The sequence below is a fragment of the Anser cygnoides genome, chromosome 4, assembly GCF_040182565.1.
Source record: "Anser cygnoides isolate HZ-2024a breed goose chromosome 4, Taihu_goose_T2T_genome, whole genome shotgun sequence".
NCBI classification, from domain to species: domain Eukaryota; kingdom Metazoa; phylum Chordata; class Aves; order Anseriformes; family Anatidae; genus Anser; species Anser cygnoides.
This window is the reverse complement of record NC_089876.1, coordinates 64,186,617-64,210,214: the sequence shown is the minus strand read 5'-3', so window position 1 is coordinate 64,210,214 and position 23,598 is coordinate 64,186,617. Positions and strand designations below refer to the sequence as shown.

The 23,598-nt window shown below is 44.6% G+C and overlaps 1 protein-coding gene and 1 long non-coding RNA gene across 3 annotated transcripts; one reads left to right on the top strand and one right to left on the bottom strand.

Annotated features, from left to right (window-relative positions):
- Positions 1–1,579: 1,579 nt before the first annotated feature.
- LOC136790739 (uncharacterized) lies at positions 1,580–13,458 on the bottom strand. The gene is made up of 3 exons (XR_010831232.1): positions 13,167–13,458; positions 12,712–12,786; positions 1,580–3,101 (listed from the first exon to the last, which is right to left on the bottom strand). It is a non-coding gene; the product is annotated as an uncharacterized lncRNA (long non-coding RNA).
- A 2,137-nt stretch (positions 13,459–15,595) lies between these two features.
- On the top strand, positions 15,596–22,644 carry CCNG2 (cyclin G2). Of its 2 annotated transcripts, none has more exons than XM_048055016.2 (7): positions 15,596–16,009; positions 16,906–17,043; positions 18,145–18,395; positions 18,558–18,636; positions 18,716–18,814; positions 19,796–20,001; positions 20,451–22,644. In XM_048055016.2, exons 1-7 carry the CDS (start codon positions 15,899–15,901, stop codon positions 20,512–20,514), a joined length of 948 nt encoding a protein of 315 aa, XP_047910973.1. In that variant the 5' UTR covers positions 15,596–15,898; the 3' UTR covers positions 20,515–22,644. The 2 variants fall into 2 exon arrangements, with proteins under 2 accessions (XP_047910973.1, XP_047910972.1); XM_048055015.2 differs by having other exon boundaries at positions 15,600–16,009; positions 20,492–22,644.
- Positions 22,645–23,598: the final 954 nt, after the last annotated feature.

Below are 23,598 nucleotides of genomic sequence, written 5' to 3'. Positions count from 1 at the left end.
AAATAAAATAAAATAAAACGGGGGGGGGAAGGGAAGGAGGGGAAGGGGAGCGAGAGGCAGCCCGCAGCCAGGCGGGGAGCAGGGGAAGGGGCGGCGCGGCGGCTCCCCCCAGGCTCTGCCCGCCCCCCGGGCGGGGCCGCTGCGCTGACTGGAGGCGGCGTCGGGAGCCGCGGGTTCGAGTCCCGCCGCCGGTAAAACGCTCCCCGGGGGGCGTGAGGGGCTGTGGCCGCGGCAAGTACCTGGCACAAAACCCTGGCGGTGTGAAGGTGAGCGGTAAAACCCGGCCGTGCCGCTAGAGGTTGAGACTGAGAGAGAACAGCGAGAAGTTGGAGCAAAGGCAACTCATTTTCTGTACGCTCCTCCAGTGCCTGCAGCTAGGAGCCGGTCAGAGGGCACACAAAGGCTTTCCTCCGCAGATAGTGACATAAATCATGTGGAGAGAGACCACTGAGCATCTTTCCTATTTATTTCCTGACAACTTAATCCTGAATCGGTTTGGTAAAAATGTGTGTCAGGCTTTTTTTAAGCCTGGTAACTGATGAAAGCTATTTTCCTGCCTTTGTATAAGGCAGTTCGCTTGCCGAATCCAAGCCTGCTGCGCGCTGCTCCCCTCCGTTGTTCTGCCTTTTCCTCTTTGTAATGGGATAAGAAAGCGCAGAAATGGCAAGAGCCACTGGAATTTTACCTAGCTGTGTCCCAGTTTTCCTCTGATTCTTCAGGGCCTCGCTGACTGCACTTCAGGAACCTGTAAAGCTGCTAGGGCTTTCCAAAATCTCCCGGTCTGCGGGCAGCTTCTGGCCGTGACCGAGGGAAGATAGCTGAGCTGATGCTCCCAGCTGGGAGATTCTCGCCGGAGGTCTGCCCGGCACTGTCCCAAGATTGTTCCCCTCCCACAGCTCCAGCAATTTGTGCGCATTGTGAATATTTGCTCAGGGGACTTCTTCCAGGGCCCCTTCCAGAACGTTTCGCATGCCAGCACAGAGAGCCCGAGGCGGTGCGGCACATCCCCAGCCCAGCAGACTGTGGGATCGATGTTTTGGCAGAAACCTCTCATGCTCGCATAGCGCAACAGAGCGCCTTTTATTCCTCTCGCGCTGGATATGCCCTCAGCTGGATACGTGTGATTACAGTCCTTTGTCCTCAGTCGCAGTAGGAAGGGCCTGCTGAAGCAGCGCCCAGCCGAGCTGGAAGCAGTGCAGTAAAGCAGCCAGCTACCAGATCGGGACTGCTTGTGGAGGAAACCCCGGAGCCTGAGCAGTGAGCCACCTGGCACTGGACAGGCCTCAGAGCAGGTTGTCCTAGCGGGGTGGCCAGTCACAGGCGAGGGCTCCCAAAAACATTTTCAGCTTTTCTACGAGGTGCCCGAAGCCAGGACACAGCCACCCCGGGGTCAAAGTAGCAGCACTGCTGCACGCCCTCCGAAAAGAAAGACACAGCATGTGCCCAGAGCAGCTGAGGGCTAGGGTGGGCAGGCTGCCATGAGAAAGTGGCTGCCAAGGCCGAGGGATTTAGAGAGTGAGCGCCAAGAAAGAGACGGAGACAACCAGCAAGAACTTTATGTGTTTGGGCCTGTGGCCCAGAAAGAAAGTAAAAGAAGCAATATTAAGCTTAGAAAAAAAGTAACCTGGTGAATGCAACGAGGCACACCTGGAAGAAGGCCATTACAAGCAGGTGTTCAGCATGCGGGGACTTGATGCGTAGTGCAGAAATCTGATTGCCTTGGAACAGCATAAAGACCCCAAACGCCATGTCAGCCAAAGGAGTGCAGTTTGGTGGTGGGGAGAAGGCATTTTTATCCCTCCGGGGGAGACGAGATGTGTCTGTTTTAAGGAGATTGACGGGACTACGGCATTGGCACCGGCAGCACGTACCGTGGACTCGCTGTCTGGGTATGCAGGGGGCTCACAGCACTCTGGATCACGGCCTGGCGCTGAGGCAGCGTGGCCGCATGCATGAATTGTTGCGCAGGTGGCTGCTGCTGGAGCACAGACTGGACTCTAGGGAGGTGACAAACCAGTAAATACGAGACCAGTGGGAGATCCACGCTAGCGGAACAAGAATATCACACGCGTAAGGCATCTCCTGTAGCACCTGTTTGCATACAAAATACCTGTTTTTCCACCACTGAATGGAGAGGAAGAGCAGGGCACTGCTAGATTCACAGGCAAATCCCACTGTGTGGAAAGGGGAAGGCCATACATCTTTGCAGCAGACACTTCTATCTGCGCTCTATAAACACCCCTCAGAAGGCAAAACAGATGGTCTTGTGGTTTGGCTCTGCGCACTGCTTTGGAGACCCAAGTGCTATTTACTGCATGACTTTTGACCAGTCAGTTAAATCTACAGATGCAAAGGTTAATACTAATTTTCATATCCACCCAACCTATGTGCACACAAAGTCCAACATGGGCAAGCAAGTTTGATGAGCTCAAATATGTTTGCAGACAACAATTTCAGAAAATTTACCTTCATGCTGGGTTGGTTGTAAGGCAAAATTAAAGTATTTGTGAAGCATTTGAATATCCCGAGGGGCTAGAGAAATGCAAACTTTTAACAATAATTACTCTTTTGATTTAACTGGATGAGCTCAGTGTAACGTGGCATAATGAGTCTCGTAATTCCTCTGTTTGTGCTTTGACTCCAGCTGTTAAATAACTACAGCTTTTCTGTATTTATCACAAACCTGAGGTCTTTGAAAAAGAAAAGTTTTGATCAGCATAGAGAAGGCAGTATTGATGTTGTTTTGAAGAACAAAGCCCACAGACGCTTGAAGAAAAATGCACAAAGTCGTATCGTTCTTTTCCAAACCGATCTCAGCCATAAAATTTGGTGAGCGGTAGAGCTGTCGTCTAACGTCACGTTCCTCATGAAAGAGGAAGAGCCTGGAGCAGGCAGGCTGAGCTTGGGCTGTTTGGTGGAGGAAACCCATGCAGAGGCATTTGAGTGCTCATCAAAGCAATCAGGAGATACGTATGCTGATAGCGCTGTAGAAATATCACATCGAGGCTTACTTGGGGCTCGGAAAGACTTCTCTTCTTGGGGGAAACTCCTCTTTTCAATGCCTGGAACGGAACATTCTCCCAGGAAGCGATTTTCAAAAGCTGCAAAGACAGTTACACTGTTTTCTTTGTCTGGAGGCCCAGTTTTCAAAACATATTGTGGAACATTGGGAAAAGCAATCCAAGGAAATGAGGGGAAACCTAAAAAAAGATTTATGGTGAAATTAGCTGATAGACTTTGCCCAGCTCCCTGGGAGTAAGTGGTCATCAGACAAAAATAATGAGCACATAGGAGTTCTCAAAGAGGAATAAAATGGGTTCAAACACTGACTGAACTGATTTTGACCTCTGTGAAAACTGAACTATCCAAAAAACAAAAGTTATTTTTGTAAATGTGATCCTTTCTCTGCATTAAGTCAATCAATGGAATGCTAATTTTCCAAGTAAGTATGATGGAAGTCAGTACATACAAATTCTAATATGCGGCATGCACAATTCTTATGTTCTGTCTTATTACTACCCCAGCTATGCTTGTTCTTACAGGCAATAATGAATTACCCTTTGAAAAAAAAATTAAAATGTTATATTCCTGAAATATGTGGCAAGGGAAAAAAGAAACTAGATGTGGGCTCATCCATTTCTTTCAGCTTAAAATGTAGATTTCCACTGCAGCTGGACAAACCCTGGCTCCAGTTTTAAAAGAAGAATTAAGCTGTTCCACACACGAAACTGAAGCTAAATTGTTGACCTGGCATGGAACAGGGAGAAGCATCTGGCCACTAAGAGACACTAGCAGCAAGCAAGACCCCTTTCTAATGCAGTCTGCTTACTTTTTCTAAAAGAGACGAGAAAAAAAGCACCACGAGTTTTGTTCAAAGCCTTTTCAGCTTTAGGAAAAAAAAAAAAAGTTTAAGAAAAAATGTCTTGCGCAGTAAGTGTCTCAGGTACCTAAGACATTTTTTAATAAAGACTCCAGAAAGAAGAGCCATGGCTATGTGTAGCACATGCAGTCAACAAACTGCAATTGTGCAATCTGTTTTGCCTCTTTTAGACCAATTGTCAGTTTTAGTGCTTTCCCTTATCAGAAGCTATCACCCTTATCATGCAGGGAGAGGCAGACTCTCAGGTATGTAGCCACTTGGTTTTGATTGCAAGTCTGGAGGACCGAGGCTCGCTTGCTTAAAAGTCTGTTGACAGTAGAAATCATTATAAGCTGAATCACAGGAGTGATGACTGAAGTGTAACATCTCTTTGGCCTCTCAGGACTGCATAGCTGTTACCACACTGTTTTCCTGCAGTCTCACATAACTTCTTCCTAACAGCAGGAATATACATTTTTTACTACAAAAACAAACCCTGTAATTTGAGCTGAAAAGGATTGGGTCTCTTGCTATCTGTTTCCACCACAGAACTTCTGGAACACCAAAGGACACTTCTGCTTTCATTCAGATCAGTGAAATAAGTGCTTACATTTAGCAAATTAAGTATGTCTTTCATTCAGTGATGTACTTCAAGGGGAGCAATGCAAGAACTAAATTAACCTTCTTACCAGAGCTAGTTTTACTAAATAAACAGCCCCGTATTAGGCAATTTTCTCACTCAGAACAGATTATTTTCTGCGGTTTGTTTTGCTATTTGGAAAATGTTCTCAACTATTCCATTTACCTCAGTCTGCAATTGTACAGCCTTCAGACTGTGTCTGTCACCCTAGGGACTGCACCTGTAAATCAATCATTCTTCCTAGAAAATAGATGACTAGTCAGAAATGCTTGTTGCAACATGTGAGAATGCCAATTGCAGACAGGAATGTGTCGTTCTTTACAGTACTTCCAATTTTACTCTTTTAGTATTGGTAGCATGAATGGTGTAGTGGAACAGCCAGCTGATAGTAATATTTTATGTACATTTCTGCTTAATTTTGTTTTGTGTATATGATCAACATGCCTGAATCCAAATTACTGTATGGAAAAAAGCGATTCTCAGCTTAACTGTCTGCATCCAAACCTTTTTGACCTACGCTTCTACTTGATAAAACATTGCCCAATTTTGGAAAAAGCCATTTCAAATAAACGTCATCTGATGTTAAGATTAATTCTTACATCATTTGATTTGAAGAGATGTATTTTCTTGAATTCCTTTCTAAACTACAGTATAACTTCTTACAGCCTTTTGTAACAGTGCTGGAGGCAATACAGGAGAAGCAGAAAAAAATCTACTTTCACAGTCAAAGATCAATAAGTAAAGGGGCATTATAAACACAAAGGTGTTAACTGCAATAAATAGTCATAAAATCAAAGAATAGCTGAGGGTGGGAGGGATCTCTGGAGGTTTTCTAGGCCAAACTCCTGCTCAGAGCAGGACTAGTTTCAAAGTTAAATCAGGTTGAATAGTTTTCCAAATTGTGTGTAATGCAGATAATGTTTAAATGCATGGGAACAGACCTCAGTGTAAATCAACTCATCACTGGGCAATCTTAGCCATAATTTAAATTTGACAGCATACCTGTTAGAGAAGCACTCAGTCTCCAGCTACTGTTGGAGTCAGGCTGGACTGAAGTTGAAAATGGCTAAAATGCTTTCTCATACATAATATGGCTGCTGAAGTTCATAACATAACTGCCATTAATGAAGACAGAACGGTTTTCTAATATCCTCTCATAAAAAGCAGTCCTGTCATATTTCCCTGATATTTTTCATTCTGAAAGATGACTGTGGCAGAAACTTTTACCATTGTGGTTCTCCTTAAATTTTTTTTTTACCCCCCATTTTCCTGATTCCTATAAAAAAAACCTCACTAAGCCATCTTTAAACATTGATTTGTGACTCCTAGGACTTCACACAATAAGGAAAGCATGCTGCTTTCATACTACACTGCCTAAAAATAGAGAAGGAGAAAGAAAGGGAGAAAGGATTTTGACTTTAAAAGTTGACAGATTCCTAAGAGCAACAGCTGAATCTATTAATTTTTCCATAACTGGACCTGGTTTCATGTGTCTTGTAAGTCTTGGGCTGTCTCCCTGCTGCATTCAAAGAAATTCTCAGGTTCATGCAAAGGCAAAGAAAACCAAAACTGTCTTATAAAGCAGAGAACATTACGTGTCTCAGGACGTTGTTAAATCTTCCAGATGCTGCGACAACAGCTGTGTACACTTGAGCATACTCACTCCAAACAAACCGTTGGTTAAAGCAACTTCATCGTGGTCTTTGGAAATGGAGAAAACGTAACAACACCTTAACAAATCATTCTCTCTGGCTCATGTAATACAGGTTTTCTTACATTTTCCCTTCCAGAACATACAATTTTCCTTCCTTTTCCGTGTGACTACCTAAACTCTGTTCATGTTATTTACCCTGGCTGGGTTTTACTTCACTTTAGACATCATCTATAATTGGATATTTTATGTCCTGGAGAGTTCACGTCAGCGTTGCAGGAGTTTATATTGTCAACCATCCTGCAGGATCTTTAGTATTTCTGTGACACTTGCATACATACTTTTTTAAATGGACAATTTGCTCCCCAGTAACACGGTGACTTGCGCTCCTCTGATTGGGTCAGGATCATGTATATTCACTGATGCTTGTTTGGATAGAAGGTTTTACAGATTTTACAACAGTGACATAATCACCTGGCGACTCTGCTAGAAACAGCAGTCTGCATTTCCTGTCCTAGCTCCCGAATCCTTGCTGCTGGGCCCTGTCTTTGCTTCCATTGAAGGAGATGGGAGCTTTGCCACAGACGGCAGTGACAGCAGGAGTGCAGACACAGATTAGGCAAGGTGTTGGAGGATTTTCTGCACACCCTGTAGGTATTTAGGGAACCATGTGGTATGTGATCCTAAATACAAGCTTATGCAGTTTGAACTCTTGAGCTAAACCCAGATATTTCCAGGCCGGCAAAGCTACCTACTGACTGTACGTCTGAGAAAGTGCATTCTGAATTATTTCTGACTGTATTTCTGAGTTATGTCCTGACTGTACATCTGACTTATTTCTTCTGGCAAGTATCAAGAGTATGTTAGTGAAATGTGCCTGGATATAGTAGCTTAAGATGGAGCTATGCTGGAAATGTTCCTGCAGCTGTTACTTGGAAAACATCTGTGGTACTGTGCATTTGTACATCTCTGTTCACACTGGCACAGAGCAATTGATCTTGTGGAACAAAGTATAAATTATTGTTTGGAGATACAAAAAGGACATTCTGCACCAATGAACATGAAATGAATAAAGGCAGTAGTGGTTTGGAAACAGAGGGGCAAAAAAATCCAGTGTTTCATTGCTGGCACAGGCAGTAAAGAGCAAGATCAGCAGACTCTGTGACACCTCCAGAACTCCAAGTGCTAGTTATCTGAGTAAGAATAACCAATCCACTAGCCTTGAGGCGTGACATTTTTTACGCTTAGCCTTGAAAAAAGCTTCTGACTTTGATAATCTCTGACAGTCTGTGTTTGCATAGTCTGATAAAGGGGAGAATATCCAGGTTGACATGATGTGTTGTTTACGGTTAATGCTTGTCCCTATGCAAAGCATAAAAGACATCGCCCCGAAGAATTCAGTTCTAGCCAAAGACATACAATAAGGTATATTTAAGAAACCCTCTGGAAGGACTATGAGAAGTATTTTGTTTAGAGCACATTAGTTAATTAAGGGATTTTTTCATCTCTTTAGGCCTTCAAATTAAGCCTGGGTCATTAGAAGATGTGCTTAAGTGAATTCTAATGGCCTATTGTATTCAAGAACTCAGACCGGATGATCTTTGAAAAGCAAGTGTGTGAGAAATGGGGAATGCCTTCAGAAACACAGCAGAGTGTGGGACGATGAGAAACCAGACGAGATATCCAGTAGCCAGAAATTTGTCACTGTTACTGAGCCAGGGCTCCTGCAAAGAGACGATGAGGTGTCAGTTGCAATACGTGACTCACCGTGTCATCTCCCAGTAGCCTTGTGTGAGCTCCATGTTACAGAACCTGTACACTTCGCTGTTTTACCTATTTTCTCTCATGATACCTGCATTGCATCATTAAAAAATAGAAATCAAGATGGAAATATCTTCCTAGTGCTTTGTGGACACTTTGTGCAAGGGGTCTTTCATCTCATCTTTAATCCAAATTATAAAAAATGGATTTGCACCATGCTAAATCTGTAAATAAATTTAAAATATCCGTTCCTAGTCCTCAAACTGAATGCCTCCTAGCAAGTCATTTTACTCAACAGCTGCCCAGTTGTACAGCCGGCAAGGTGACTGCTCTTTTTTTTTTCTTGGCTTAACTTTTAATGAATCATTTAAATTCCTTTTAAGCGGAATCCATGTGATTTTGAAAATGCCTTCTGAAATTATGCACAATTACCTTTCTAAAAAAAAACAAAAAACTTTAAAAAGCCGTAAGTACTACATTGCCTAGAATTATCTTGCCGATTAAATAAAAGAACCCACTTGAAATAAGTGACAAAAATATACAGTGAAGGAAACGCACCTTCCAGTTACAAATCGTTATTAAAAGAGACCTTTAAGCAAACTGCTAGTTACCTGGTCATGCTTAGACAAGCACAAGGTTATTGAAACATACAGCTTCCTTTCAGCCAATTTAACTTGCACTGAAGGCAAATTATTGCCATAAAAGCACTGAAGCACGTTGCTCAGGCATTTGGTGTAATTGTTTGCTCCTAAAAGATTACCCTCGCTGCACAGCAATGTCAGCGGGATCAGATTCAGGTCTGCATCTTCAGTTGCCGTTACAAATGCTCCCTGCAATGTTTTCCTGCAGGAAATTGATGTATGCTTTTGATATTATTATCTAAAAAAGACAGGAAGCAATATTTTAATAGACCTGTAGATGCAATATAGATTTCTGACAATGGCAGTAATGGAAATCAGTGAGACTGAGCCGACTCACAAAGGAATTGCAAGGGGCCTAATGAAAAGCTCGCCTAACCCCCCCAGCACAGGAATCATGAATAATAATTTTACTAACTGGGTAAGCAATGAAATAAGTCACAGTTTTGGAGTCTCTCCTGGTTCCTTCCTTTCTGTTGCTGCACAGAGAGTGGAATTTGAACAAGGTGGGGCAACAACAACCTGGGAGCAGCAAAACTGCAAATACTGCCTTCGTGACAGTGGGTGAAGTCATCGACAAGTGCCTTCCTCTTTGCACCTTTACGTGAGGGTTTGCACTTGTGTGTGGGTGCAGTTCCACCTTCCTCTTCTTGTGTCAGAGCTGTTTTCGAGGCCCAGGAAATGAGTTTTGATAACATTGCAGAAGTAGGTTGCGTTGGACACTGTGCTTGTGAGGTTGGCAGTTAGCTCCTTAACACCAGTATAGAGCTTTTCAACCCTGCATAGAGAGATGTCTTCACGAAAGCACAGGCAGAGAGAATCAGGCTCGATGACTAGCTTCGCTGTCTCTCCAGCCATTTCCTAGCGCTCTGTCAGCATTAGGGATGATAGATTTCTGTGGTTACCAGCATACCACACACTGCCATGCTCAGAGCCGTGAAAGAATACCTAAGGGCCTATCTATCCGTGATGTTGTTGCTGAAACAAAATCCTTTTGCATCAGTGAAAGTCATCAATGAGGGCTTGGGTTTTCTTCACGAATCAAGATTTTAGCACTAGGCACCAGTTACAAGCAATTCAGATTTTCGCTGTGTTTTGCAAGGGTTATGCCAGCTACCATACAGGGAATACAAACATTTTCTAGCAAAGACCTGTTTTCTCATGGGCTTTTCAATCTCTCTCTTTCAGTAACCTTGTCTTGGAAGTCAGGGAAAAAATGGAGTGAAAATGGAGGTCCAAAGTAGTCATCTTCAGTGTTTCACATTAACATTTCATTATCTCTAAAGGTCTGCCACCGCCGCCTTGCTTGTGAGCTGTAGTGCCTTGGTTGTGAGCTGTAGCACTGCATATTACTCAGGCATTGTTTGTATTGGGAGGTTTTGTGATTTAAGTTACACTGGAGCACTTCCTCTTGTCCCAGAACTTCAGTGCAGCTGTGCTGGTATAGGAGTACTTATATACGGTGTAAGTACAGTAGCTTTTTTTCAGAAAACAAAGTATGCAGTATCAGCACATGGCAGCTGTATACCAGCTTAAATGCATCCATAACTTTATGTGTGCGTGAATGTCTGTAATATATAAACAAATGATAAATGCTTTCTGTCTACATACAGAAAGTTGGAGTCCTAGGGTACATACAACCAGCCCTGCGTACAACCAGGGTTCTTTGCCTTTGGCCTGTCCCAGAAATGCAAGCTGCTTTGCTGAAGGTGCCCTGCAGTCAGCCACGCGGGGCAGGCCTTGCAGCTTAGGAAAGGTCCAAACAAACAAGCGGCGCCTCCAGGTTTACTCTCCAGATGTGCAGGAAAAGCGTTTCAGGACACACATCAAAAAAATAGGTAAACCTGACCTTTGCAAAACAAAGCGATTGCACCTAAACAACATAGCTATGCTATTATAAATGTTCTTGTGTAGACTAACTTGCGTTTCCCTTGGTGGTAAGCTTCCTCCTCTTGTGGAAATTCTTCTCATCCAGCCATTAATACTGTTAGATGTTATTTCTGCACTGTCCTGCCATATGTTGTAGCAGTAAAACAAAATCCCAATCTCTAAAAACTTAACAGTCTGTCCTAAATTGATTATGTCTCCATTGGTTTGTGTTTGGTTCTTGTCTGCTCATAATATTTTCTGCTAAGTATAGCTCCCTTCTTGCGAGCAAACAAGCTGGGTTTCTTTTTTCTGCACCCTCCCTTCCTAATTTCAACAGCTATTTTGAACTCAGGGTGGGGTCACTCGGGCATACATGCACTGTCATTGCTCGTCTCCAGATGAGTTCATGTTGCCAGAGAACCTTTTCCTCAGCACCAACCTCATATTTGCATTCATCCTCGGTCGGCAAGCCTCGCTCCCCTTCCTTCATTTAGGAAGCACATAATAAATCCGAATAAATTCATTTATTTGTGAATTCTGAACCTGACCGACTTCCATTAGCGCAAGGCGACGTGTGAAATTACACACCTCTGTACTGAAGGCAGGAGCTGTACCGGTGGGGACATTGACTCCTATGGCTACTAGAGGATCGAGTGGCACTCTCCTGTAGGGGCTGTCGGGTGGGCAAATTTTAAATTCCAGGAGACTTATGCATCATTTTATCTCCCAGACTTGTTCCTTTACAACGGGCCTAGTGAGGAGAAGCCTATGAAAAGGGTTCAGTTTTGAAAGCTTTTATCACCAGGGACTGGTCCCAGTGTTTCTACAAACAAGAGTCGGAAAAATATTTTGGGCACACGCACACACACAAAGCCTGTATGTATAAAAGTGTACACACTGAGGGTATTTTATTTGCTTAAAGCACCACCTGCTTTTCCTCCCCTCAGTTAAACAAGTCACACAAATGTCAAATCACCCCATGTAATTAAAATGGAGTTTGTTTTTTTATATATATATATATATGATGCCTCTAAAGGGGGGGAAAGATTCTAGGGCTAATCTCATTTGATGCAGGCTCTCCTGATGTTTGATACTTTACCCATATTCTTAAAAGAGCTTGAATCATCCTTGAATAAAATGCTAGTTCAGCATGAGCTGTTGTCTCCTGCATCATTGCAGAAAAAATGGGTGTTGGCCAAAGTGGACACATGTTTTTTTCCCCTTGAATTAGGCTAAGTCCCTAATGATCATATAGCAGCAGTTTGGTCTTAGAGAGAGAAGTAGTCGTGACTCCAGTGCCTTCTGCCTCCCAGTTTTTAGCACTTCTGCTGCTTTCCTGTTGCCACTAACCTCCATACCAGTATAATGGGATTGCAATAGGGCAGTTAGATTAATTAGTGGCTGTAAAGCATGTGAAGCTCTTTGTTTAAGTGGTTCAAATAAAACTATTGTTCCAAGTGACCCTTATTGTTCTTACCTGGGTGACCAATTGCTGAGCTGTGAGTCCATGTGTCTGGAGTGTTAATTACCGCATGTCCCTTAATCATGAAGGTTTGTAATCCTATTTCAGTTTGGAAGTGCTCATGCCACAAGGCCCAATTAACATCTCTGATATCATCTGCTAGTCCTCACACAGCTGTTAGCCATCCATAACTATTCTCGATGAATTGCTGTGCAGACCTGCCAGGGCACATTTTGCCAAGCTGTACTGGAAGATGGTTTAGCAAGACTAGATAAAATATTACCTTTGTAAGGTATTACTAATGCCATTTGATGGCATTGAAAAGTCTCACATCACAACAAACAAACAATAAATATTTCCTTGTTCAGTTTAAAATTTGTCTTACGGAATGCAAAGCTTTTAAGTTAAGGCTTTGGTATAAATCCTCACTTTTATTAGGATCCCTAAAGATTTCAGATGGTTTTTACTCCAGGTTTAATTCCTTCTTCTGTTGATTTCACACCAGCCTTCCAGTGCAGCCTAAATCAAGAGTCCTCCATCCAAGGCTAGCATCACCGTTTCTACCTAATGAGTGCTATAGCATCTGTAGCTGAGGAGTTTGAAACTTTTCATTTACTGTATCTTTAGGTTCCCAAAGAATGTCAGGAAGGAACTGCTATTCTGTAAAGCACAGCATGTCACAGAATAGATAAATTGTGTTTTCTCATGATACTGGAAACATTTATCTACCCGCCCCCCCTTCCCTTAATCACAATTAAATGGCGCATTGAAAGAAAATTAGCTGTTCCTTGCACAGGAAAAAAAAATACAGATTATATTTCTAGACCTTACCGTGACTCCTCCTTTGCCTGCAACACTTGACTGTAGTGCCAGGTCCAGACAGCACAGGGAGCAGACTGAGTTTCCCTATTAATAATCCCAAATAAGATGCTGATGAGTACATTGCTTAAACTAAGGATCCTTCTGTTTTCTTTGCGTTTTGTTGTTGTTGTTGTTGTTGTTGTTGTTTTTCAGGCCAGCTTAGTTCTTTGCAACAGCTCAGTTAATTTTGGAGAAGGAAAGAGGTGCAGGTATCCTCATCTCCTAGCACAGAAAATGCACCCATCTGATGCCAAGCTGCACAAAAGCACAGTTGAGCATATAACAGATTTCCCCCCCTCCAATTACAGGAGATACGAATGATCATTTTGCAGAGTGCTCTGTTAAGTTTAAATTAGTAAAGAGAATGCAAGTAGATGGCCAAATTAGTATTTTTAGTTGTCATGCCATGTGTTTAGCAAACGAACCTTTTTTGGCATTTAGGTAAACCGGAACATATGTTCTGCTGTGCGGTGTAGTTCAGCAGTCAGACAGAGAACATCCATGCTGCTTCTCAGTGGGGGCAAGACACACTGCAGAATGTGGGGGAAAGAAGAGACAACTGCCAAGGGGATTTGGTGTCAGGCTGCAGCTCAGAGCCTCAGCCTGCACACACCACATACATGGCGTCGCTGCAAGCAGGCAGTTTGAAGCCAGCTCCGCTAACAGTAAGCATTGTTGTTCAAATGGGAGCAGAACTGCAGCTATTGCAGATCCTAAAACTACTATTATCCCTTGGCTTCAGCCAGAAGTTGTCAGCTGCCGTGCCAATTTTTTCTACAGCACCCTCGGAGGGGTGCTATATCTCGGGCTGCTCAGAGATGTATGATGGTGACTTGCGGAAAACAGACTCCACAATCAGTAAGATTGTAAAGTAGGTATGATTATTCAGCGCTGGGCAGCACAGAGGGTAGTGCCACCAAAGTCGTGCGCACCTGATGCAGCAACTTGCCTTGGTTATATGCAGCAAAGAGTTACACATGCATGAAGTTTCACAATGCGCCTATACATATGCATGACCTATCCCCGCTTCACATTAAAATTAGTTCAAGAAGTCATTTCCATAAGCTCCTCCAATCTGTGCTTGCACAGTGTCTCCTGGTGGTGGTCGTCGGGGGTCGTGGGGATGAAGGTTGCTGACTCTTCCTCGTCAACGCTAGTTGACCTCTTGTCTTTGCACAGACTCAGTTGCTCCTCGGCTCTTGTCCATCCGCAGGACCAGTTTCTGACAGTTTCTTAAGATAGGCTCACACTCTTATTAAGAGACTGACCTTGGTAAGGGGCCCAAGGCTTCTTGCTTTAGTTAATTTGCACAATGCACAACAGTTAGCAAAGACACTAAGTAGCATCCTAGTTTAATGCTGTCAGCGCTCTATCTCTGCTTGATAAGATTCTCCTAACTCCCTCTCTCAATGGTACCACAGGAGCGCCGTCCCGTCAGGAATATCTCAAGGAGACATTGTGCACGTTTGTGGGAGTCCAATAGTGCTCATCATCAAAATATACTTGAAGAAATTGTTGGCCGTCATCACTGGCATAGCAGACAGTAACTGTGCCTAGAAATAGAGATTGGCATAGCAACATTGCTGACTGTTTTGTAGAGAAGGCGGCTTATTTTTCCAGACAGCGACATTTAATAAACATTTTCTGTTTGTTGAAACTGTGGAGCCTCCCTGGATCAAACTGAATGCTAATCTGCTCAAGTTGCCACCACAGATTTCTGTCTCCAGTGTGTACACATCGCGAGTCATCGTGGTTTCGTTGGTTTTGTCCGACGACATTTGTTCCTGTGCGTTTGTCCACAGAGAAATAGGCTGTCAGAGCATGGAATGCCCTGAAACTGTTCCACAAATCCCCCAGGCAATGATTTATTTTGTGAAATCCTGTTTTATTTTGTTGTTACGACCCTGGTAAGCTGCAGGGATGTCCTTTGATGCACCCTGTGACTGGCGGGTAGATAGGTAGCCATCAGCCATTGCCAGCCGTTGATGCATTGGCTGTCCTCTCCCTAAACGTAAATGCACCACGATTATGAAAGGCTTGGAAGCGTGCATCTTAAATCTGAGCCACACAACGATAAATAAACCTGGTAAATAGACCCGGCCCTTGACACAAAGCACCGCAGGGGCGTTTTGAAGCCTGACAGGGGCCCGGAACCTGTGAGACACAGCGTGAGGGGGACGCGGGTCTTGGGGGAGCTGAGGTACTCGAGCCCTATGCTTTATGGCACCGGAGTACAGGATTTACGGCGGCTCGGCGTGCGCTGTGGGGCCGCCGACTGCGAACGTCCGTTGGCGGCCACCGCCGCGCGCCCCCGCCGCCCGCGCGCGCACCCTCCCCCTTGTGGCCGTTGCTAAGGCCCGCGGCTGTGGGCGGGGCAGAGGCAGAACTCGTCCGGCCAATCGGCAGAGACCCGCCCTTGCCCGGCGGCCAATCGCGGCCAGTAAACAACACAACGAGCGGGGCGGGGCGAGGGGAGGGGGGAGCAAAGCTGCCGGCCAATCAGCGGCCGGGAAGCGCGGGCCAATCAGGACGCGGAAGGCTTTGGGCGGACTTTTTGAAACGAGCGAGGGGCCACAAAGGTCCCGGGGCCCTTTAAAGGAGTGATGAGACTCAGTGTGTCCCTCCGCCGGAGCTTAGCGCTCGTCAGAAGGAGCGCGGTTCTGTCCCGCTGCCCGCTAGGCGGGTGCTTATCCCGATGGCTGCGGTGGGTCCTGAGCGCCGACGCCTTTCAGCGCTCCGCTAGGGTGCGCGGCTGGGCGCGGACTACTTTACGCCCGCCGGCCGGGCCTAGCAGGAATCACTCCGCGTTCGGAACAAAACCGGGGGGGGCGGGGCCGCACCGCCTCCATTTTACTGTGGGGCGGCGGCGGAGCCCGTGGGGGGCGGTTCGGGATGGCGGCGGTGCCGCGGGCATCGCAGTGACTCGCTGCGGGGCTCGGGCGGCCTTGCCTGGATGCGGGGTCCGGGGGGGAGGCGCCCCGCGTCCGAGCGCTGAGGGGAACCGGGCTGCCCGCCGCCGCCGGGGGAAGCGAGCGGGGGGGGGCGGGCCCGGCGCCCCCTCGGCAGCGCCTGAGGTGAGAGCTGGCAGCGGCCGGCTCCTCCCCTGCCTCCTTCCCTCCCTGAGGCGCCCCCCGGCTCCGGGGGTGGGGGAGCGAAGATGAGCAGCGAGGCGCTGCGGCTGTTCAAGCAGCTGAACCTGCAGCTGGAGCAGGAGGGGCGCTTCCAGCCCCGCGAGAAGGGGCTCAGCCTCATCGAGAGCGCGGCCGAGGTGAGGAGAGGCTCGGGGGGAGGCGTCCGGGGGGCAAGGGAGGCTGTCCCCGCAGGGCAGGGGGAAACCTCGGAGCTGGGAGGATTCGGCTGGGGAGAGTTGAGTCTTTTCTCTCCGAGGGGCTCCGGGCTTTTGTTCTGACGCCGTCCTCAAGCTGCTGCTGTTTGAAGGCGTTGTGCTGTCAAAGGGAGACGGGCAGGGCGAACGCGGTGTCTGGGGGTGTGATAGTTACTGCTCGCACCTTGGGTCATGCAGCGCCTAGAGAGCCTCTGGCTCTCCTTCCCACCTCGGGAAGGCTGGGATGTAAGTAGGCAACTTAACAAAGGGCTAGCGGGTACTTTCTCGTTAGCGAAGCCTAGGAAAAATGAACCACAAGACACGGAGTATTTATCAGCAAAAAAAAAAAAACTGAGCATAAAAACTGCCATGTTAATGACCCGAGTTTCTTACAGAGTTCATGGAAAGCTTATGTTGTGTTAGATTCTTGTGAGTTTTGTTGTTGTTGCCTTAGTATTTGATGGGAATAATCTCTGTGAAATTGGTCCACTTGTTCTGAAAGCAGAACTTGTACTTGTGTAGTTATTTGCAGTCAGGCAGAACAGATGATAAGCTGGGTTTGGTCACCTGTTTCCCTAAGGTTAGGAGTGTCTGTGTGTGTACGCTTGGTGAGAATTGTCGTATGGTAAGTGTGCACTTAAAAATTTGGATATTGCACTGGTGAGTGTCTTTTGAGTCTCAAGTATGTGACTGAAAACTTCCTAGGTTAAAAGACAGCAACAGGAAGCATTTAAGGAGAGGAAAACAAAGAATTGTTTCCCTTTAGTCTAAGTAAGATTGCTTTGGGAGTATTGACAGTCCACTGTTAATCAATTTTGACTCTGCTTTTCTTGCGACAGAATGAAAATACTCTGTGCCCGAGACAAAGGAATGCCAAGGTGGAAGATCTCTGGAGTCTGACCAACTTTTTTGGTTTTTCAACTGAAACGTTTGTTTTGGCTGTTAACATTTTGGACAGATTCCTGGCTCTTATGAAGGTATATTTGGGGGGAAAGGGGACCTGCTGTAGTGTCAGCTGGGAATATACAGGTTTCCTGTGAACTTTCTTTCCAGACAAATGGGGGGGGGGGGAAGATTGTGATCTGGGAGATAATGGGCTATTTATTGTTCTTAAGTTAGTGATGTTGCTAAAGTGCTCATAGGCAAGCTTGGAAGTAGAGTACAGTTCTTGCATGAAACATTAGCTTATATTGTGGTGATACATTTACTACTTTATGGCCTCTTCTTACCTTTAAAGGCAAGTAGCAGCATGGTTTATTTTATTTACGATAAGTCTGTAGCCTTTACCAGGCAGATGCAAAAGACCAAGTATGATTTAATAAAGAACTAAATAAAAAAAAAAAGTTTGAAAACTACTTCTAGGTACTGTGGCAGTACTTAAATACAAGTACTGTGGTAGAAGCTTAGTTTTGAGCTGGAACTAATGCCAAAAGATCGTTTTCTGGGTGTGTTGTGTTTGTGCTGCTTTGTGGCAGACAGTTGCAACCTAAATCAGTTCCACATTGTCGAGCTGGCAGAAATATTAATGTCTAGAGTTGGATCAGTTCTCCGGCCTGACTCAGGGTTGCACAAAACATTTTCTCTGGTATATGGCAGAGAACAGCAGAGATAGGGACAACTTGTTGAGGGGTAGGACTGCCTAGAACAAGCTCGGGCCGGATTTGGTTGGGCTTTAAAAGAGTAAGTGAGCACTGCCACTTGGAGAAGGGAGGTAGTGCAGCTCTTGGTTTGTCATGTTTTCATAGCGTAGTGGTGTGGAACAGCTTCAATAGAGGGTGCTCGGCTGTTGAACTTCGGTGTCCTTCAACTTGGCAGTGACAGGTTGATACTGCCGTATTGGCTCTGCGTTTTGGTGAAACTGAAGTGATGAAACTAGTCATGATTGCATCAGGTGTATGAGTGGACTGATGTCAGGTGTATGAGTGGACTGATGTCAGGTCTAATTGAGATAAGTTCAGTCTTTCTGTTGAACTGTAAATATTTCAAAACTGGTCACTCAGGCTGGGTGAGCTGTTTTTCCCTGTTTGGTAAGCACCACATATACAGGCGGGAAGTGTTCATTGCGTTTCCTCTTTTAGGTGAAACCCAAGCATTTATCCTGCATTGGAGTTTGTTGTTTCCAACTGGCTGCCCGAGTAGTTGAAGAAGAATGCAATATTCCATCTGCTCATGAGATTATCCGGATCAGCCAATGTAAATGCACTGTGTCCGACCTGAAACGGATGGAAAAGATAATTTCAGAAAAGTTGCACTTTGAATTTAAAGCTACTACTGCCTTAACTTTCTTGCACTTGTACCATACTATTGTACTCTGTCATACCTCAGAAAGGTGAGTTGCATGTTGATGCTGTCTGCATAGGCCTCTTTTTTCTTCAGCTGCACCTTAAAATGATTATGGGGTTGGCTAGAGAGGAGGCTGCTCCTTTTGTCTTACTTCCTGACATGTCAATGCTTGTTGACATGAATGCTGTTTCTCTTGGGTGTCTTACAGGAAAGAAGTATTGAATCTCGACAAATTGGAAGCACAACTAAAAGCTTGCAACTGTCGTCTAGTCTTCTCTAAAGCAAAAGTAAGTCGAAGTAGCTTTTCGTTGACTTCTGAGTAGGCTTTGATTCATGTATGCTGAGCAGTGTTTTTTGTCCTTCTAGCCATCTGTCTTGGCCTTGTGCCTTCTCACTCTTGAAGTTCAGACTTTGAAATCTGTTGAGCTGTTTGAGATACTTCTGCGTGTTCAAAAGCATTCAAAGGTAAGTATTTTTGGTAGGTTATTTTTGCAGTTGCTGGGGCTGGTGCAGCTAATGATGTGCAGCGTTACATGTAAGGGACACCTGCTGTCAGCAGGCAGTCTGCACAGGTAGTGCTTGGCATCAGCTGAGACAAGCCATGAAACAGGCCTTTAAGCATGTCTGAAATTCTTATGCTGCTCCATTGATAGAATGCCAAATGCAAATAACCACTCCTTAGTACAGAGTGAGGTTGAGTAGTCTCTCCTCAGTGGCACATCTTGGCACCTACCCGACATACAAAAGGATTATAGCTTAAAAAGTGGGTTAAATGTATAAAATGAGAAGAATTGCTGATCTAATACCTACAAGATACATGTTTTAACAAGCAGCTGATGTAACTTCTACAGTTCTAGCTGCATGTTTTAGAGACTTCTACTGTCTGCTAGTATGACTAAACTGTCTGCAGGGCAAGTTATTCTTTTTGTCTAAATAGCTCTCATAAAATTTATAGCTTCTAGCTGCGTGTTGTAGCAAGCGATAGTCTAAAACAGACTTATCACTGTTGTAGTCAACCTGAACTAATCCAGTTTCTTGAGGAGTGGAAGTAGTTCTTAAAGTATGACATTACCTTTAAAAGATGGTGTTATCACAAGGGCAGCAGGACGTCTCCAAGTAGGACCCTCGTACACTGTCTTATGTTAGTCTTGTTGTGCTGTGTTCACACAAGTAAAGCTCTCAAAAATGCTCTCTCATTTTTCCTGTGGAAACAATGAAAATGTTAACAGCCACTGACAGGCAGCTGTTCCTCAAACTCAGACAGGTGTTTCTAGGGGGTGTATAGGTGTTCACCTTCAAAAGCAGCAGAACTTTGACAAAGGTGTGACAGTTAGGAATATCATTTCTCTTGACTGTTTCATTAAGTCACTTCCTTTAAGGTAAAATGGAGGGAGGAGTTATCTTTTCTGTCTGCTAATATAATAAAGTTGTTTTTTCACTTTCCAGATAAGCGATAGTGACCTCCTTTACTGGAGGGAACTGGTCTCGAAATGCCTGGCAGATTATTCTTCCCCTGAATGTTGCAAGCCTGATCATAAAAAGCTAGTTTGGATTGTTTCAAGAAGGACAGCCCAGAATCTACAGAACAGTTACTACAGTGTTCCTGAGTTGCCAACAATACCAGAGGGTGGCTGTTTCAATGAAAGTGAAAGGTTGGTAAAAATGGCAGCTACCTTGGGGGAGGTCCTCATTTTCTGGAAATATTAATGGTAACACCGAATAATGAGGCTTATTCAGTAACCTTTGAGAAAATGTTACCTTTGAAAAGATTAGTGGACTTAAAAATACATCTTAGCAGAAGAAAAACTGTGGAACCGTCATTGCGATGTTCAAAAAGCACAAGGCGTGCTTTGGGGGGTGGGATGTGTTCTTTGTAGATGGTAAAGGAGGCTTACAAAGTCTTAAAAAATCGTTTACACTAGAAATGTGGAGCACTGGTGTCTTGATTGGTAGGATTTTTTTGGCATTAGGAAAAAGGAAGCCGTACCTTGTTATGACTTAAGCCCTAGTGATGAGGAGTGTTCAGTTCTGAAATGTTAGCTAGGAGCAGAGCAGTTTGCATGAAAACACAGGATTGAGGAATACTTTACCTCTTCCACAGGGTTGTGCTATGTTTAAAATCTTTCCTACTCTTCCTTCCAGTGAAGACTCCTGTGAAGATATGAGCAGCGGAGAAGAAAGCCTTAGCAGTTCTCCTCCCAGTGATCTGGAAGGCACCTTCTTCTTTGAACTCAAAACTAAAACAAAATGGCAAACTCTTAACTCTCAGTCTTCGCATTAAGTCTTGATTGTAGTAGGTTAAGATTTTTTAATGCACCACAGTCTCGGCAATAATAAGAGGAGGTGGTATTCTGTAAACCGTCTGTGTTAAGGCAAGAGTTGCTGTGGTACAACAATGCTTTGAATGCCTGCCTTGTTTTTGCTTTTCTAACTTTTAAGGGAAAAAACCAGCTCCCATTCAGGTCCCAGTTCAGCCAAAAGTTGATGTATAGTTTTGATGTCGATGCGGATAAATGCAGTCCTGTGCCTGGTGGCCCCGATGCTTAGCAGCTAAACGTAAGCAGCGGTGTTCCCTGGCAGCACGGCAGGCTGACAGCATACTGGGCTGCCTGAACAGGCTCAGGGTTGAGGGAAATAGGTTTGTTTTTCTTCCCTTGACATTTGTTCTTGCCTGGAGCAGTGTGCAGTTTTGGGCCAGCTTGTTCAAGTCTGACACGTAGCTGCCAAGATGGTCAGGGGGTCTGGGGTACGGGGCCTGTGAGGAAAGGCTGGGGGAAATGGGGTTACTCACCTTGGCACAGAGGGCTTTGAAGGGGAGTAGGGTCGAACAGCAGCCTCTCAGTATGTGAGAGAAGGTTGCTGAGATGATTATTTCATGGCCTTGACTGAAATTCATGGAGTAAGAAAGAGCTATGTCACACACAAGTTGAAATAGGAGGTTTTTCAGTTAAAGTAATGGAAGACTTGGGCTCCATGGGGGACAGTCGAGCATGGGAATGGACTAAGAGGGGCTGCACGATCTTTGTCCTAAGAGGTTCTCAGGCTTCAGTGTGACAAAACCCTGAGCAGCTTCTCTGAACTCAGTGTTGGTGCTGCTCTGGGCAGGGGCTTGGCACAGTCCTCCTGTGAGAGCCCCTCTGCTCTGCAGCGTTTTGTGATGAGATCAAATTGGCTGAGTGGGTTAAGTGGCATGATGTGCACACAGTACCATGCTGAAGTGATGACTTACTGTCAAATGGGCCTTCTTAATACTGTAACTGCTTTAACACTTCATGTGCTGGGCTACTTTTCAGCATTTTTTTCAAGCAGTTTTTATTTGAAGCTTAGTTTTTCATACACTTGAGGAATCCCTGTTTCAAATTAGGAGTATGCATGGTAAGAGATTTCTAGTCAATAAGAGCTTTTACTAAAAGTGGTAGCATAAAGTGTGACAGGGCTTACTTTCATATTTTTCTTTAATACAGATGAACTTACACTGAAACTCACGATGTATGCTTCAGTGTGTTTAAAATCTTAGTGTTAACATGTTAAGTCCATATTGTTAGCCTAGGCTTATTGACATGGTAAATCTTGAAGTCTACATTCCTTTGAATATTTAACCCTTGTAGTTGATTTCAGTATATTCATGTTATTGATTGAGTCATAATCAGACTTGTTTGCATGCTTATGTAAAGCAGTTAGTGCAGGAAACGATATTATGCAGTAATATCAGGTAAATGTGATGTTGATGAAGTAGTTAATGTAATGGTTTTTCCTGAACTTTGTAACGAAGCACATGAACTGAAGTATGCTTGCACTCCTCTGTACTGAGACTATGGCAGGTAGCAAGCGGAATTAACTCAGAATAACGGTGTGAAGCGTGGTGGTGCCAAAGTAGAAATGAAGGAGCAAAGAAGCTAGAGGCCGTTTTGTAGGTGGAAGAGTTGTTTTAGAATATGAGCAGTGCTGTAAGTTCGTAACTGTTACATGATTGCAGTTTTATAAAAATACAAAAAGTTTACAAAAAATGTAAATAAAAATGTAAATTAAAAATGTACAGAAAAAAATTTAAAACAAAAAAATGAACAGAAAATACTGTATTTTTTTACCTTGTAACTTTTGTAGGTATGTTGCATGTAGATATTAATTTATTGTGTACTCTGTATGATACGAACCCTGTACACCAGAAGACTTCTTACTGCGAGTCAGCACCTGGAAGCTCACTTTGGAAATAGAGTACCTTGGTTGCAAGTAATGAACCTACTGCATCCTGTTTCAGTTGAGAACAAAAATAAACCAATTGCTGTATTTGCTAACTGGTGTGAGTCACGGTTGGTTGTACTTGAAGCATTTGGCTTGCTTTCTTCTTCTGTTATCTAGCTTGTGTGGTATCCCAGCTGCTTCCTCGGTCCTCTGGAAGTTTTGGTAAGCTGCTGGCAAAGAAAGCCTTTTGTGCGTGGCTTGGTGCTGGATGTGAATCTCTTCTCAGCTTTGCTGCTCTTGGTTTTGGAAGCTGGTGAGAGGCTTATCACTCAGGTGCAGCTGCGCTCTGCTGTGTGCTGGTATGAGTTTTGCTGATGGTGTTTGCACATCTGGCAAAGGAGAGCTCCCACTAGTGGTAAAGTTAGGGATGGTCATGCACCAAGTGTACTGGGTTTTGCTGGATCTGTGCTTGCTGCTGTTTGCAGTCTTCTGGGTGAAACTTGATCTCTGGATGTATCTATCATTGCGATCAGAAAGATCTACAATAAGTCGTTTAAAAAAAAACTTGAATCAGTTTCCTCTTCCTGTCAACGTGCCCATCTTAGGAAATATTTCTGGTCTCTCTGTTTCAAAATAATGGATAAGAGGCCCTAAATGTCTGTCTGGCTCTTCACTGTAGGCCCTCAATGGGCTTTCATAGCATGGGAAGAAAGACATTGAAAATCACTCAGGATGAACAAGGAAAAGTGAGAGAAGATTCACTGACCAAGTCACAAAGGCAAAGGGGGATTGGGAGAATTAAGAACTGCCAAGTGTAGGAGAGGATCAGGTGTGAGACCATCTAAGGAACCTAAAGGTGGACAAGTCCATGGGACCTGATGAAATGTATCTGAAAGTACTGAGGGAACTGGCAGATAAAACTGTTAAGCCACTATGTATCGTATCTGAGAAGATGCTGAGCTCCAGTGAAGTTCCCAGTGACTGGGAACAGGGAAATATAACCCCACCTTTCAAAAAAGGAAAAAAAGCTAGAACCACAGGTCAGTCAGTCTCATCTCTGTACTGGG

Bases quoted from the DNA above. Each gene is read 5' to 3' on its own strand.
- CCNG2 (XM_048055015.2), top strand. From the start codon at position 15,899: ATGAGCAGCGAGGCGCTGCGGCTGTTCAAGCAGCTGAACCTGCAGCTG. The intron at 17,044-18,144 runs GTATATTTGGGG...TTCCTCTTTTAG, and splicing joins GATTCCTGGCTCTTATGAAG to GTGAAACCCAAGCATTTATC. The intron at 18,637-18,715 runs GTAAGTCGAAGT...TTGTCCTTCTAG, and splicing joins TAGTCTTCTCTAAAGCAAAA to CCATCTGTCTTGGCCTTGTG.